This window comes from Podarcis erhardii, assembly GCF_964252035.2.
Source record: "Podarcis erhardii genome assembly, chromosome: 13".
Classification (NCBI taxonomy): Eukaryota; Metazoa; Chordata; class Lepidosauria; order Squamata; family Lacertidae; genus Podarcis; species Podarcis erhardii.
This window is the reverse complement of record NC_138502.1, coordinates 26614085-26630189: the sequence shown is the minus strand read 5'-3', so window position 1 is coordinate 26630189 and position 16105 is coordinate 26614085. Positions and strand designations below refer to the sequence as shown.

The 16105-nt window shown below is 39.7% G+C and overlaps 1 protein-coding gene and 1 long non-coding RNA gene across 4 annotated transcripts in view; one reads left to right on the top strand and one right to left on the bottom strand.

Moving 5' to 3' along the window:
- FBXL20 (F-box and leucine rich repeat protein 20) overlaps positions 1-16105 on the top strand; it is a 68732-nt gene that overhangs the window by 16349 nt on the left and 36278 nt on the right. For 2 of the 3 annotated variants that reach the window (XM_081837041.1, XM_081837039.1), the window contains exon 2: positions 11178-11239. In XM_081837041.1, coding sequence (XP_081693167.1) covers positions 11178-11239 — 62 coding nt within the window. Of the gene's footprint in view, positions 1-9235; positions 9331-11177; positions 11240-16105 lie in introns of all 3 variants that reach the window. The other variant, XM_081837040.1, reaches the window with a different exon arrangement.
- LOC309327684 overlaps positions 1-16105 on the bottom strand; it is a 28108-nt gene that overhangs the window by 8412 nt on the left and 3591 nt on the right. The window lies entirely within an intron of this gene.

Here is a 16105-nt window from a genome sequence, read left to right as displayed (position 1 = left end):
TCACCACCCCAATAACTATGCTCATTTTCTTTTTGTCACAGGAGTGGAAATATTCTTCCTTAATTTTTTACTATGATCTGGGGTGAATGTTAAAGGAGAACTCTTGGGCAAATTTTGTGGGGGGTTTGAAACAAAGCAGGGGAGATTACAACCCTTTAAGTCAGCCTTTTTGGTGGGGGGGGGTGTTAGGGTGAGCAAAAACCATTGGCCTTTGTTTTGCTATTCTTGTGAATTACATTTCCACCCATAAGACCCTGAGATCTATCTTGCATGATGATGTTAGTTTCTCACAAGGACTTCCAGGTTAAAAAGAGATAAATTGCAACAGCTTTCTCTCTCTGCTTGTTACTACATGGTTATATATTACCTAGGACAAGAAGTGTCTTGTGGTTGTCTACTCAAGAGTAGGTGAACAGCCAGCTGAATTCCAAGTGTCTTGCTTGGCAACTGCATCCTATCTCCCTCATGTTTTACCAGGCATTTTAACAGCCAGCAGTGGAGCAGTGGTTGGGACAACCATCCTCTCAGTGTGTTAACAAACCAGCACAGCTCAGAAATCCAGTTAAGCAGTTTATTCAAAAGGCGTATCAGCAACGGAGGGTGGTGGAGAAAAATTGAGTATGTGCAATCAAAATGAAAATACCAGAATATTGGTCTAACTGGTCTAGGGCTGGACAATATCAGCTTTTCAACATTGTGGTGTATCGTCAGCCAAACACTGAGGTTTGACAGTATACTTCAGTGTTGAAAAAACTAGGTGCATTGACCTCTGCCTTCGAGAAACCGGGTGAAACTTCCTGAGTTTTCACCTCAAAAGCTGAGGCGGTTTCACCCAGGCTCACAGGCTGGCACAATGCAGCTTGTTTGCAGTTTCCGCCTGACTCGCTTGTCCTCTTTTTCCTCCCCGGGTAGTTGCCCTATGTTGACTCTTTGAGGGTAGCAGAGTGAGTGGCTTAAAGTGTTTGGATCTGGGTTTCCGCATTGAAATGCCAGTATTCAATCTGCTCTACAACACTGGGCCTGAATTGTTTATTGTTCCCAAAGAATTAACAACATGGTACAAGCAGGGCAATGGCTCAGGAGTTGCAAGGTGCTTCATGGATTCTTCCCTCATCTTTTTCTGACCTTCTTGTGGTTGCTGCCCAACACACACGCCATAATTTCAGGAAGCCTATGGAAGTTGTAGCGAAGGGGTTTGGTATCAGTGTTAGAAACTGAGATAATAATAATAATAATAATAATAATAATAATAATAATAATAATAATAATAAATTTATTTATATCCTGCCCTCCCCAGCCGAAGCCAGGCTCAGGGCGGCTAACAACAATAAAACAGTACAAAAGTACAGCATAAACAACACTCTAAAATCATTTATTATAAAATTAATTATGAAAGCTAAGAGCTAAATAGCACCTTAAACCTAAGTTATGGGCGCAACAACGGAATGCCTAGGTACACTTCTTTTTTTATATAACAAGAATACAAAGCTGAAAACCAATGAACTGCAGCTAAAATATTATGTTCATTTTTCAAATGGTCTAGTCCTTCCCCTGCCCACCCCTCTAATATTCTTAAGAATATTAAGTCTTCAAAGAGTAGCTGTAAGTGGGGAGGCATAAAAAGGTCCTCCTTTCCTTCCACTCTGCAGTTTTACTCTGAAATCTTAGGCGCAGTACTGCATCCAGAGCTTAGAAACTGCTCGTGCTAATGAAATTCTCTATTGCAAAATGTGCCCAGAACAATGGGAGTTTCAAGCACTGTTTGGTATATGTAATCGGCCATCCATCAGTTCCTGTTCCTCAGGCCTAATAACGCCTGTGCTTGGAGCAGATATCAGACTTTTAATGCTTGTATTTATGAGTGTGGTGACTGTGGCAGTCTGCAGATACACAATTCCCAGAGAGAACACAGTTTATAAAGTGAGCTATAAAAAGGAAAGTGAAGAAAAGAAAATAGAAGTCCCTGGACAGCAGGGAAGCTTCTAAAGAAAGCTCACCCAGTCTGAACTGTTTGTAGTATTTATAAATTGCTGTGGACAATATTCTCCATACAGCTCCTCCCAGAGGAATGGTGGTTTTTTAAATACAATTTGTGAAAGAACTATTTCAGCATCATAAACAGAAATATGGAAACTTGTTACTCCCTGTGTGCATATTGGGTGGCTAATAGCAGGCAAAATGTATTTTTCTTTTTAGACTTCTAGTCCAAGCCAATTCCTAAGGCTCAGGATGGTATAGTTAGTGATTTAAGTGTCACATACAAATTAAGTTCTGATGCAGGCACAACACTGGTTCCCTGCAAATCATGATTTGTAAATCAGAAACCAGCCATGGGAGTGCATATTCCATCCTTTCCCTTGTTGACTTAGCTGTGGCTTATATCTCACTGATGCAGTTAGGATGTGTAAAACTACTTCGACCTCTCGTTTCAAATCCTAGTTAGCAAGAGAATCCTGATTAGATGGAAGCATGTGTCCCCAAGGCTGTGCCCCTCTTTTGCAGACCATGTGCATTTCCCTTATATTTTCTGGAAACCAAGTAGGGGAAACCAAGCAATAATTTCATTGATCTCAGATGTTGCAATTTGTACATGGTGGAAGAGGCGGTCTCTTTTTGTTGTTTTTTTTTTAAATGATATTTATTAAAGTTTTAAATAACACATATAAACACAAAAGACAATAAAAACATAAACAAACAAACAAAACAAATCAAAAACAAGTATAAGTTCAAACCATAATTTCTAATCCTAATTTCACCGACCTCCTCACACCTCCCCCTTCTGTATTCTAATCTCATTTATCTTATCAGCAAATCCATTCCCACATTTTTATTAAATCTATTCTTTTTCCTTAAATCAATTCTCCTGCAAACCACTAATTTTTAAACCCATATCATTTTAGCCTTCATTAATTTTGCAATGTTTATTAAGATAGTCTTTAAACTTCTTCCAGTCTTCTTCCACTGTCTCTTTGTCCTGGTCTCGGATTCTGCCAGTCATCTCTGCCAGTCCCATGTATTCTGTCATCTTCCTCTGCCATTCTTCCAGAGTGGGTAGATCTGATGTCTTCCAATACTTTGCGATGAGAATCCTTGCTGCTGTAGTAGCATACATAAAAAAAGTTCTGTCCTTCTTTAACACCACGTGGCTTACCATACCCAGGAGAAAGGCCTCTGGTTTCTTCAGGAAGGTATATTTAAATACCTTTTTCATTTCATTATATATCATTTCCCAGAAAGCCTTAATCCTTGGGCATGTCCACCAGAGGTGAAAGAATGTACCTTCATTTTCTTTACATTTCCAACATTTATTATCTGGTAAGTGGTAGATTTTTGCAAGCTTGACTGGGGTCATGTACCACCTATAGATCATTTTCATAATATTCTCTCTCAAGGCATTACATGCCGTGAATTTCATGCCGGTGGTCCACAACCTTTCCCAGTCAGCAAACATAATGTTATGACCAATATCTTGAGCCCACTTAACCATAGCTGATTTGACTGTTTCATCCTGTGTATTCCATTTCAACAGCAAGTTATACATCTTTGACAAATTCTTAGTATTGGATTCTAGCAACTCTGTTTCCAGTTTTGATTTTTCCACCTGAAAGCCCATTTTCCTATCCAACTTATAGACCTCCAATATTTGATAATAATGAAGCCAGTCTCGCACTTTATCTTTTAGCTTCTCAAAACTCTGCAACTTCCACTTATCGCCCTCCTGTTCTAAAATTTCACAATATTTTGGCCATTTGGCCTCCATATTAAGTTTTTTCAATGCTTTTGCCTCCATTGGTGACAGCCACCTTAGAGTTTTGTTCTCCAGCAAATCTTTGTATTTAATCCAGACATTATATAATGCTTTCCTGACAATATGGTTTTTAAAACCTTTATGCACCTTAACCTTGTCATACCACAAATATGCATGCCACCCAAAAAAATTGTTAAATCCTTCCAAGTCCAAAATGTCTGTGTTCTCGAGAAGCAGCCAGTCCTTTAACCAGCAGAAAGCTGCTGATTCATAATAAAGTTTCAAATCCGGCAGGGCAAATCCCCCTCTTTCCTTTGCGTCAGTTAAAATCTTAAATCTTATCCTGGGTTTTTTGCCTTGCCAGATAAATTTAGAGATGTCTTGCTGCCAACCCTTGAAACAGTCCATCTTGTCCACAATTTGCAAAGTTTGAAACAAAAACAACGTTCTAGGCAATACATTCATCTTTATAACTGCTATTCGACCAGACAAGGAAAGCTTTAAGTTTGACCAGATTTCTAAGTCTTTTTTCACTTGTTTCCAACATTTCTCATAGTTATCTTTAAATAAGTTCATATTTTTAGCTGTCATATTGATCCCCAAATATTTTACACTCTTAACCACAGTTAAACCTGTCTCATTCTGAAACTTCTCTTTCTCAATATCTGTTAAATTTTTCTCTAATACCTTAGTTTTTAACTTATTTAATTTAAACCCTGCCACTTGACCAAATTCTTGCATCAGTTCCAAAACTCTTTTAGTACTAGAGAGGCGGTCTCTTTTTGTACTCAAAGGCGAAAGAGTTCATTAGCTTGACTTTATGGCAGCAAGAATAATCATGGTTGCTCTTTTGGAACTGGTACTCCATGGTAGGATTTAAGTTTGGCAAAAAAAATATGCAAGCTATTTTATGGTCTGATGTCAACCATGCACATTCTTGGTGAAAGGCCTCTTCAACTCAATGTATTTCTGTATATGCCCAGGATACCTTGTATTTCACTTGTATCCTTTCAGTCTATAAATATTTTGGAGTGTTTGGAAGTTCTCTCTGAAGTAAAAGATATAGATACAGTGGTACCTCGGGTTACATACGCTTCAGGTTACAGACTCCGCTAACCCAGAAATATTACCACAGGTTAAGAACTTGGCTTCAGGATGAGAACAGAAATTGTGCTCTGGCAGCACGGCGGCAGCAGGAGGCCCCATTAGCTAAAGTGGTTGTCAGGGAACTGGCATCAGTGCCGGAGGGAGAGAGCAAAATCCAGAGAGATTCCAGAGAGCGTTCCGGGATTGGGAGAGGCAGCCCATCTTCTGGGGAAGAGAATCAGCGTAGCACCAGTGGAGAAGGGGGGCAGATGGGGGAAGCGGCAAGGCGGTCCCATGACTCCTTGCCGGGGACCAGCGGGGAGAGTAGGGGTCCTCCGCTGCCTACGCCCTCCTTGTGCAGAAGGCTTTCGCGCAGAGAGAGTAGGAGGAGACTAGGCGTCAAAGAGCTTCTTTGCTGGAATAAGTTTAAGAAACGCCCACTGACAGATTCTGCCAGTGATTGAGGCAGCCACGGGTGAGTGGCTGTCCGGACAGAAAAGGTTCACTCAGGCAACCCCAGCCAGGTGTTTGCACTGGCTTACGCACGAGCAACCCCTAGAACCATTACAGTGGTGCTTCAGATTAAGAACAGTTTCAGGTTAAGAACCGACCTCCGGAACAAATTATGTACTTAACCCGAGGTACCACTGTACTGGAACTGGAATAAAAAAAAGGATCACAAAAGTGTTTGAGCTGTTCTGCATCTGCAATGCACTTGACCCAGCATCTCAGGAAAACTTTTGCAGCAAGAGAGTGTTACAGTGGAAAACTATTTACTTATAATTGACTAGAAATATATATAAAAGTTCTGGTCCATGGGGTCACAAAGAGTCGGACACAACAACAAAATATATAAAAGTTAGTTTAAGAGAGTGTAAAGAACATAAGCATTCAATTCTGATTTTTATTATGCTTTAATCTTCTTGTATGGGCCACCCTAGTTAATGCTATAATGCAAGGATGGGGAACCTTAGACCCTCCAGATGTTGTTTGACTCCCATCAGCACCTCCAAGCATAGCCAGTAGTTGAGAGTTGTAGTCTAGTAACATCTGAAGGGCCAACGATTAGTAATCCCAGCTATAATACAAGTTTCTGTACCCTGTCTGTCTCTTGGGAAAGGTGACTTGGCGCCTGGTTCACAGAACTGAAAAGCAAGCAGTATCATGAGATGAGAGAGAAGCAAGAGAAGTACAGGCCATGTCAAGGCCAGCCTGTGGATTCTCATATTTTCCTTGAATCCAAGAGTGCTATTAACTCTCCCTGCCTGTGGTACATGTAGTAGGCTGCTTGAAAGGTTATTGGGACAGGTACTAAAACATGCCTTTAATTTCTCTTATGATCCCACATGCGTTTTGAAAACTCAGAAGTCTCTTTGCTTCTGATTTCATGGCCCACTCTCACCATTTTTCTTCCCTGGACACTGACTTGCACAAATTTTAAGGGTTTGGATATACTAGATCCTGCCCTAAATTTAAATTCTGTTTCTATTACTTAACTAGGCTCTTAAAGATCTTCCAGAATGCTATAAGCTGTAACGATTCATCCACAATGCCCCCCATTAAAAACAACAAAAACCTTAGAAGAATACCCCCAGATCTGTATGTGCCAGCATAAAGCTGCAATGCTTTTTTTCAGCTCCAGCCCATAGAAAGCTCTCAGACCAGATCTCCTTTGCAACCTTGTCCTTTGGAATAATTCCTTTACAATGTCAAGGTCTTCTTTCCAGACTAGCAGTTTCTGCTGGTTGCTGATTTTGGCATTGATTCTTTTAATCATAAGGGCTTGTGTGAGCTTTCTTTTCTTTTTCTTTTTCTTTTTCTTTTTCTTTTTCTTTTTCTTTTTCTTTTTCTTTTTCTTTTTCTTTTTCTTTTTCTTTTTCTTTTTCTTTTTCTTTTTCTTTTTCTTTTTTTAGGAAATAAAGTCCTGATTCTGCCTCAGCTGAGAAGCAGCTGAGTTTGCCAGCAAATCAATATCTGTTCTGACCTTGCTTGAGCCAGGCAATGAATATTCCATGCTTCTCTACCTCACACAGCAAAGAAAGAGACCATAGCCAGTGGCAGGGCACGTGTTTGCATACAGAAGGTCCCATGTTTAATTCTTGGTATCTCCAGTTATGACTGGGAAAGATTCCTGTCTGAAACTCTGGAGAACATCTTCCGTTGTGAAGACAGATGCAAAGAATTCATCCAGCTTCTCTGCAGTTACATTTCTTTCTTCAGCACACCCTTGACTTACTTGTTATCCAACAGGCATGTTGGACTTTCTTAGCAATTGTCCACTTACATGGCACTGTGATCACTGTTTCAAATTGGTTCAGCAACACTTACATCTCACACAAGGTCTTGGGCGCCACTTGAGTTGAGGGTTGCCATCTCTCTGGTCAGTTCCATGACCCAAACTGTTCTAAGGCAAAGTCGTTTAGGGTATCTGGAAATTTTACCTCTTGATTGTGATTGGGTGTATGCATGCTCCAATCCGCGAGGGTAGTTGGAGGTTGGCTATTATTATGACACTTCCTCCTTTAGGTGCCCCCTTTATTTCAGTCTCCATCTCAAGGTCACCCTGGGCATTTTAGTTGGGAGGGGTGATCATACATCCCCTGAACTAAATTAATCAGTGATCTTTGTAGAAGAGTTTGCCTTTTGGGGGACTTCTAGATGCTTGAACTCTTGTGTTCTCTTCGATACCACCTCCAGTGCACCCTTCCCTGAGGTCCTAGGGTTGAATGCAATCCTCCAAACCCTTTTAGTTGGCCCTTGGGACTTTTCCCAGATCTTGCACACACACACACCCTTGAGTGTTTGTGTCTGCCCTTGGACTCTGTTAATGCCTCTTTCTTACCTAGATGAAACATAGAGATGGGTGTGTGAGTAAGTGTAGAAACTGCCTGACTGTACAAAGGTAACATATACATTCATTTCTCTGCCTTTTTTGTGTGTCTGGCCCCAGCCAGCTCTGGCATGTGGCCCCCAGAAAGTTGCCAGAAGGGAACATACCCTTGAGCTGAAAAAAGTTTCACACCCCTGTTGTAGTTTGTATCCAGATATAACTGTGCCCCACTGGTTCTCTCCATTCTACTAGTTTTACTTTATGTCTTCTATAGCTATGTTCTTCTCTTAAGACCAAGCACTGCTGCCCACTCATCTTGACTTAGACAGCCTTTCTCAACCTGTGGGTCCCCAGATGTTGGTGAACTACAGCTTTCATCACCCCTAGCTAGCAAGGCCAGAACTCAGGGATGATGGGAGTTGTAGTCCAACAACATCTGGGGACCCTCAGGTTGAGAACCGCTGACTTAGAAGCTTCCAGCATTTATCATATAACACTTGTATACAGTGTCTTCCTCTTCATAATTTTGTCACATGTGTTTTACCCCACAAATTGACCTCAAGTCCAGGGAGAAGGATTCCTTTTGACTAAATTGCATGACTTGGTTTCTGCAGAAGTGACATGTAATAAATGGTTGGACGCTCATACCTTATAAAGATGATTGATTAGCTGTAAGCAAACTTGCTTACCTGGGTGCCACTGAAGTAGATATAGCTGTGTTACATCTGGTCCATCAAGACAGAGTATGAGGTGAGGCTTCTGCTTGTAGAGATTCTTCTTGATTATTTTTTTAAAAAAATTACAGCTTCTGTGGTGAAAGTAGCAACCTGTTCTGCTGCTTGGTAATATATGGAGTAATAAATAGAGCAGTGGTCTTTGAGCCTGGCAGACCTAGCATCAAGTGTTCAGTTCTGACAGCTCCTAGTCAGATCAACTTCAAAGATTTATGAAGGGTAAAATAAGATACAACAAGACCTAACTTGAGCTCTTAAATGAGGAAGAGAGCAGAACAAAACTTGGGTGCTGATTTTTTTACTGGATGGGGTGCAGTCTGCATTGCATCTGTATCTTTTCTCAGATGCATTCGCTAGGGTTTGTTGGTGCAAGATCTTTAAGCACTTTAAAGAGAGAGAATTCTCATGCACTCCTTCCTTCTGGCAATTGATCCCCTCTTTTAAGAAGTTTTCCTATAAGAAAGAGTGAATGGCCCGAGGTCACCTAGTGAATTTGGTGGGTATTTGAACCCAAGTCTTCAACCCAAGGGCAAGACTCTATCCTTAATTACACCACAAGCAAATTATTCATTTGACTTTTTATGTACTCAAACATAGTAAACTGGGTGTGGGGTATCTGTTGTTACACTTTGGCTATTATTGAACTCCCAACGCACATGTACCCCAACTGACATGGACGATGGCCAAGGATGATGATAGCAGGAGGTCTGAATTGGCAAAATGTGGCTGGTGTCTTGACTCCAAACCATGATTTACAAAGCCCTTTCAAAGTGCGGTTTCAAATCACGGTTTGGAGGCAAGGTGCTAACCCAAGTTTTCTCATTTGGCTATTAACAGCAAATATAAAAGAACCAGGAAGTGGATGAGGGATCCGTGTGTCAGGAATGAGCCCATGGTATGTGCTTTCTGAACTGGGCCTCCAATTCTGTCAGGTGAGCAAACCATTTTCTGGGATTTTCTTGGGGCATTTTTTAGAAACTGGCATCAAAATTCTAGGTAACTGATGTGGTTACATGTTGATAACTTTTTTTTTCAGCCTTTCACAAATGCTACCTACCTGCAGTGTAACTCTATGGAAACAGTGTCCCTATTTGTCTATTTCTGCAAAGCCATAACCACAATGCACAGAGATTACCTGCATATTCACACATAAAAAATGCTTGGCGTGTTGGGCTATTTTAAACCCGAAGCAAATAATTCTTGTCTTGATCCCCTGCTCTCTCAAGCCAGATTGTGTCTTTTACATGCCAGCTGAAATCTTAATACATACTACACATGGATTTTTTAAAATCCTGATTTCTATGACTGATGAAGTCATATGAGCTGGCCCACTACTTCAGTTCTGGGCCCTGTTTGCATACTCCTTCCTCTTTGTGTAGAAATCTGAACTGTTGAATTGTATGCCTGCTGTGGCTTCTCCAAGTGAAGAGTGTACGTGAATTTGGTACTGATGGGGATACAGATGCTGAGAGAAACACATGGCTGTTAGCTGACGTATGCCCAGCAAACTTCCACTGGTTATGCCAACTTTCCATCTTTGGAGTGCAAAGTCCAAATGCCAAAGAAATAGCCCACACTACTGAGTTTACCATCAGCCAGCTCCCCTCCACTATAGTGACTACACAATTTCCTGCATTCCTATTTATATATCACCATTCTTCCATTTTGGAATACAAAGAAGTGTACATAGGGTTCCCAGACATTTTTCCATCCAGGCACTGACCAAACCCAGACCTGTTTATCTTCAGCATGATTTACTACACCATATGCTCTGAGAAATGGTTTATGATATGAAATCCTGAAGAGCTCAGTTTGACAAATGTTGGTGGATTACTACTGTTCATTGGGGTTATTATTTGCCGATTGAGGGGTCTGTGTCTATTTAGTTTTTCGTTTAAAATGGTACTTTGTTGTTGATGTCTCCTTTATTGTGTTGGTGTATTTTTTATTTTTAAAAAAACAAACCCCAATGAATTGTATTTGTGGCATTGTAGGTTTTTTGCTTTTATTGTGAGTCACACTTGTTAGGTGACACAGACATTAAATAAATTATAACAATAATAAACAGTTGATGTGTTAGGGTTACCCTTACCTACTAGATGAGCAAGTGATGTGACTTGGAGATAAATGACTTCTTGTATCTAGAAGTACATCTCTCTGTCTCAAGGTCTGTTATAGCTCTGTTATAAGAGAGTGCTCCATTAATAGATAGGGGGCAAACAAACAAGCAGCACACCAAGGTGTTTTCAGAGGAAACGACTCAAGCAAGTGATCCAAGATGTACACTTTTGAGAAAGCAAATATGCCCCAGGATCAAGGTTCAATCTGAAACAGGGAAATTATTTTAGGGGACTAGAACCTTTTCGCCTAATTAATAAAGGGGAAATTGTATTTGGAAGTCTGATCCATTCTTTTCAGTCTGTATCTAGCTGTTGCACATCCACATAATCCAGCAGGAAAAGGTAAACACTTAGGGGTTGGGGGGGGGGGCAAATGGTGTATGGCCTGTTACTGAGAAACCCAAATAAACTGCCATATTATTCAGGCTAGTTCATTTAGAATTCAACACAATTCCAAATGTTCAGTGTGAGTTGCACTATATTTTAATACCAGCCTTTTAAAATAAACATGCAAGGCACTATGTCTTCTTCAAATGCCACCTTTTCAGATTGCCTCAAAAATAGCTTTCCCTTATGAAGTTGCCATGCTCCCCCAAGTTTGTAAGAGATAATGATCCACACAACAGGGTAAATGCGTGTTGTTGCTTTCTCTATTGCAGATGTTCTCAAACAGTGATGAGGCTGCAATCAACAAAAAACTTCCCAAAGAACTGCTGCTTCGGTAAGTCGCCTTTTGGCTTGTGCAAGGCTAGGAGTTTTGGTAATAGCTGGGTGAGCGGAGACCATAGTTGACTGTAAGTCAATAAAATCCGTAAATTCAACAAATTCTGAAAGTGGTGCAGAATTATGCAAACATCTCCCAAATCTCTTAACCTGTAAGTCAGGCTAGTTTTACTGAGTGTGGGTATGCCGTGCAGAATCAACAGGCACTAGGAACCTAAATATGCTATATTGATATATGCCTTGCCAGTACCGCTTCCTTAAGCAATGAGAAGTTCCAGGGACAATTCTTCCCTGACAACTATGTGGTTTGGTTTTCTTTGGCTGAAAAACGCACAGGAGACTATGGGGTCTTTGTAATTAATCTATTTACCAATATGCAAGAGTGTATTAGAAACAAGTAGACTCCTAAAAAGAAAGGCAGCATGACTGCTAATCTGTTTTAGATTCCCAAAGAGAGCAACTGTGGTCAAGGTGCTTCAGTTTGAGCCAACTCGCAGCTCAAAATTTTCAAATCTTTGAATGAGGAAATTAAAACTAACTTTATAGATTTTTATGCCACTGCCATCAGCTTCCAAATGCAAGGGGGATCGTTTTCCAGCCATTCAGGATGGTTAATATTACAGTGTTGTTGTTTTTAAGTTCCTGACCATCCTTTAGTAGTTTGTAGCCAGTAATGTGACTGAGAGTTTGACGTGAATGTAATTTTAAAGATTTACACCCTGGCTTTATCTTCTGAAGTTTTATTAGATTTGATTGCTAGCAGTTAGATACAGTTGTTAATAATAAACTTGTGCTGAAGCTAGAACTTGACCACTGGTTTACTGTTGGAACTACAAATGGACTAGTCAATCTGTTTCCAGTCTGTGACACTTCACATGTGTTCACTTGTCAGTTGCTTCTGTCCAGTTTCCACATTGATCTGCATTTTTTTTCCAGATCTGCATGAAAATTTGCATCTCTCAAAACACTCATTTCTAAATGCATTTTCTTGCACAATGCACATTCTAACAAATATTGGTACATTTTTAGAGCTAAGGCAGCATTGGAACATTAGGAAAGTGAGCATAAAAACTGTTGAAACTAAATTCTGAACTGCACATTAGTCTGGGAGGTGTCAGTTCATATCAGAATTCATAAATATGGGATTCCTCAAGCATCCCTAGTTGGAACTATTGTTAAATGTGTCTCTTCTACCGCACATACAAGGTACCTGAAGATGTCACACAAATAAACTCAGGAATTAAGAATACACATAGCCTAAATATCAAACAAAGAAAAATGTTTATTAGTGGTATATAATATTTTGTTAGCTTTTGGCAATGCAAATAGAAGAGGGATGGGAAATGTAATGCAAATAGAGGAGGGATGGGAAACGTTTGCTATTAAAGTTGACACTGGAAATCCATTGTAAAGATGCAGAGCTGTGGCATATTGGCATATTCTAAAACTATTGAATTAACATACATTCATGCTGTTTTCATACATCCTAGTGAATGTTATTCACTCATCCTATAATTCTCCTTTTCAAAAATCATGAACTACGTGTGAACTGATAGGAGGAGTTGAGTCAGTCTCTCAAATCTTGATTTATGGATTGTATGCTCTATTCTACTGCCTAAAATTTGATTCTATCAAATCAGTGACAGATACTGTATTCCTTATGAAAGTGTGAAAATAGTAAAGGGACAGCTCTATACTTAATACTTCAACCTACCATCTTGTGACTCCAACCTGTCTAATCTTTCATCGGGCTTGCAGATTGTACCAGTTTTACCTGCCTCTTTGCCGACTAAATGTCAGCAGTTTTTTTTAAGGTGGCTTGTATATGTGCATACCAGTGAGCAGTAGCAAGTACCTGCTTAAGTGTAAAGTGGTGGACTCTAATGTTAAACGTGAGATAAAAGAACTGGTAAAACAAACTTGCCAATCCAGTTAGCTCAGGTTACAGACATGGTAGATCAGTGATAGGCTGCTTTGCATTGTTACAGCTAGTTTTAAAGGTTGTGACATCATATACTGGCTGTTAGATAGCATCACTTGGCCTTTCTCTCCATCTAGCAGAATAGTCAATACCTAAAGCTTACTTACTGATTCTTTCGTTCTTAAATATTGGATTCTGTCTCCCAGACTTTTGGAGCTGGTTTCTGGGAATTTCAAACATTTTTCCAACGTCTCTGCCAGTACAGTGTACAAAAACTTTAGGTGTTTAAAGTTATCTCTGGTTTCTTGAACTTTAGCCCACATTGCGGATCAGGGAGATAGAAGGTTTGTTTATTTTGGATATGGAAGATCAACTTAGCAGTGAAGCATATCAGACTAGCCTTCAGCAAATCACACACTGAGCTGAATCTTCACATAGTTGCTTTGAGGATTTGCTAAGTATTGTAACTTTCCTGAAGCTCTTCAGATATAAATAATAAAGCTGCATTTTCATATATTTCCATTGCTGGATGTTTGTTAATCTGCATACTGATCATAGGGGTTTTGGTCTTGCAGGCCCCACAAAAACACCCCCGTTTGCTCATGTGTTTGTATATCACTGGCCCAGCTTTGTGTTATGAGGTTATTGATGTGCTCTGTTTTACCAAACACTTTGGTATGGCCATAGGGTCAACAGTTACCTGAGTTTTCACACTAGCAAGCCATTTGCTTGCAGTTGAGGAAGGTAGGGACAATTGAGACTAACCTGATTGTATCCTTCGTAGCCTAATTGTGTGATTAAATTTTAGTTGTTAACTTAATGCGTTTTAGAATCCTCCTGAAAAATGTTCATTGAATTTCTTTACAATCAGAGAATTCAGATATTCAGGGGTATAACTGACTCCTTAGAAATAATCAGCACATGAGTTATCCTGTTTAAGCCTCACAACTCTATAAGGCTGCATACACTGAGAGCAGAGACTTGAACCCAAATCAAAGTCCACTACTCTGCTGTAGTCTAGCTCTCATATAAATCCTTCATGCAGTTGGCAGAGTTACTATGGAAAGCTGCATACTCGAGATTACATAGAGTTGCCACAGAATGATGCTTCCCATAAAGGCAAAATGTAGATAAGCCCAGAGACCTCTTTACATCTAAGAAATACGTATAGAAGCAAGCTGTTGCTTATGAAAGCTTTGCCACAATAAAATGATTAATTTTGGAGGTATTGCAAGCCACTTCTTATTTATTTATTTATTTATTTAGCAGCAGATTAATACGGCAGTCTTTCTGGAATTCCTCCTGAGAAGCTGAGTTCTGCATTCAGGGTTCTGCCAAACTTTGCTCTTGGGAACAAACGAGGAGGATTGAGTTTATAAAAAGTTAAACCATAAGCAAGAGTTTTGAGAACTGGAAACTTTCTGTTGTGCATACTGCAAAAATTCATTAATGCACATTGGCAGGGCAGCCTTTGAAAGGGAGTCTTATCAAGGGGACAGGCTTATAAATGGGCATCAGTTTCTGTCAGACAAAGGCTGGTGTGTTTTCATACAGCCCTGCTGTGTAAGTTCTTGTTCCCTCATTCCTTCATTCCAAAGAATGTCCTGACGTCTCATGTATGGGGGTGTTGAGTGAAAAGCATTATTTTTCTCCCATTGAGTTGCAGTAGTGTGGACAACAGGTTGGCTTCTAATCATGATGACTTTGCACTGGGATTCCTACATTGTGTCTGACACTGGAGATTTGTTTGCCCTTTCTGCTGCCACTTCATCATGCTCTGGCAACACAAGGGAGGAAAATAGGGGACAGGAGTACCATGCCAACACTGTTTGTTTTTTCTCGCTCTAACTCTTTTGCACACATACACACACACATACAGATGGCAGCCACATAAATGTGCAGTGGTAAAGAAGGAAACACAACATCATAACATTTGATGAGTTACGGTGCTAGTATTCGAACGGATCTGGAACCTGTTTGCTTTCCTTTTTCTTTTTTTTTTAAACACTACAAAAAAGGAAAAAAAAGACAAAAGACAAAAAAGACAATACAATACAATATAAAAACATTACACAACACTAACACAATAAGCTAAACAAAACAAAAACAATTTAACATACATCATACAATTTCAATGTCATATCTTTCATTTACTTGTTTCAACGACCTCCTCACACCTCCCTTTTTGTATTCCACTTCTGTTAATTGTTTCAGCAATTCCTTTCCATCTTTCTCTGTTTTCTGTCCTATATTTATCTTAACATATTCTAACCTTATTTTTCCCTAATACTCTAATAATCTATCTATACTTAATTCCTTATAACATTTCTACTAAAGCTATATAACTTCATTCCAACATTTTTCCAACATTCGTCAATTTTACAATATTTCTATAAATAGTCTTTAAACTTTTTCCAATCTTCTTCCACCGTCTCTTCTCCCTGGTTTCGGATTCTGCCAGTCATTTCCGCCAATTCCATATAGTTCATCAACCTGGTAATCTTCTGTCCGATGCTCTTAACTCTTTTCCAAGTCCCTTCTGCAAGTCTTCTTCGTATTTATACATGCACTTTACTTTGTCTTCTACTGATCTTATTTTTATTTTCCTTCCTTTGAGACTGAAGAGTAGATCTCGGGGAAACTCCCACCTAGAGATGATTTTGTTCCTTCTCAACAGGGCAACCAAATCTCCGTAGTTAAACCCAAAATCCAAAAGATATTTTGGGACGTCTTTCAAAATTTCCACTATTGACTGTTGTTCTTCTAGGTTCTTCTGGTAGTTCCAACAGTCTCTTATTTTTTTCTTCTCTTTTTCCCCTCCTCTTCCAAGTCTGAAGGCCCTCACAATTTTAATCTCTTCTTGACCCAAGTCCAAGTCCCAAAAATCAGCAAATTCCTGCGTGGTGAAATCCATCAAACTCTCCTTCTCCAGTTCAAGTAGAG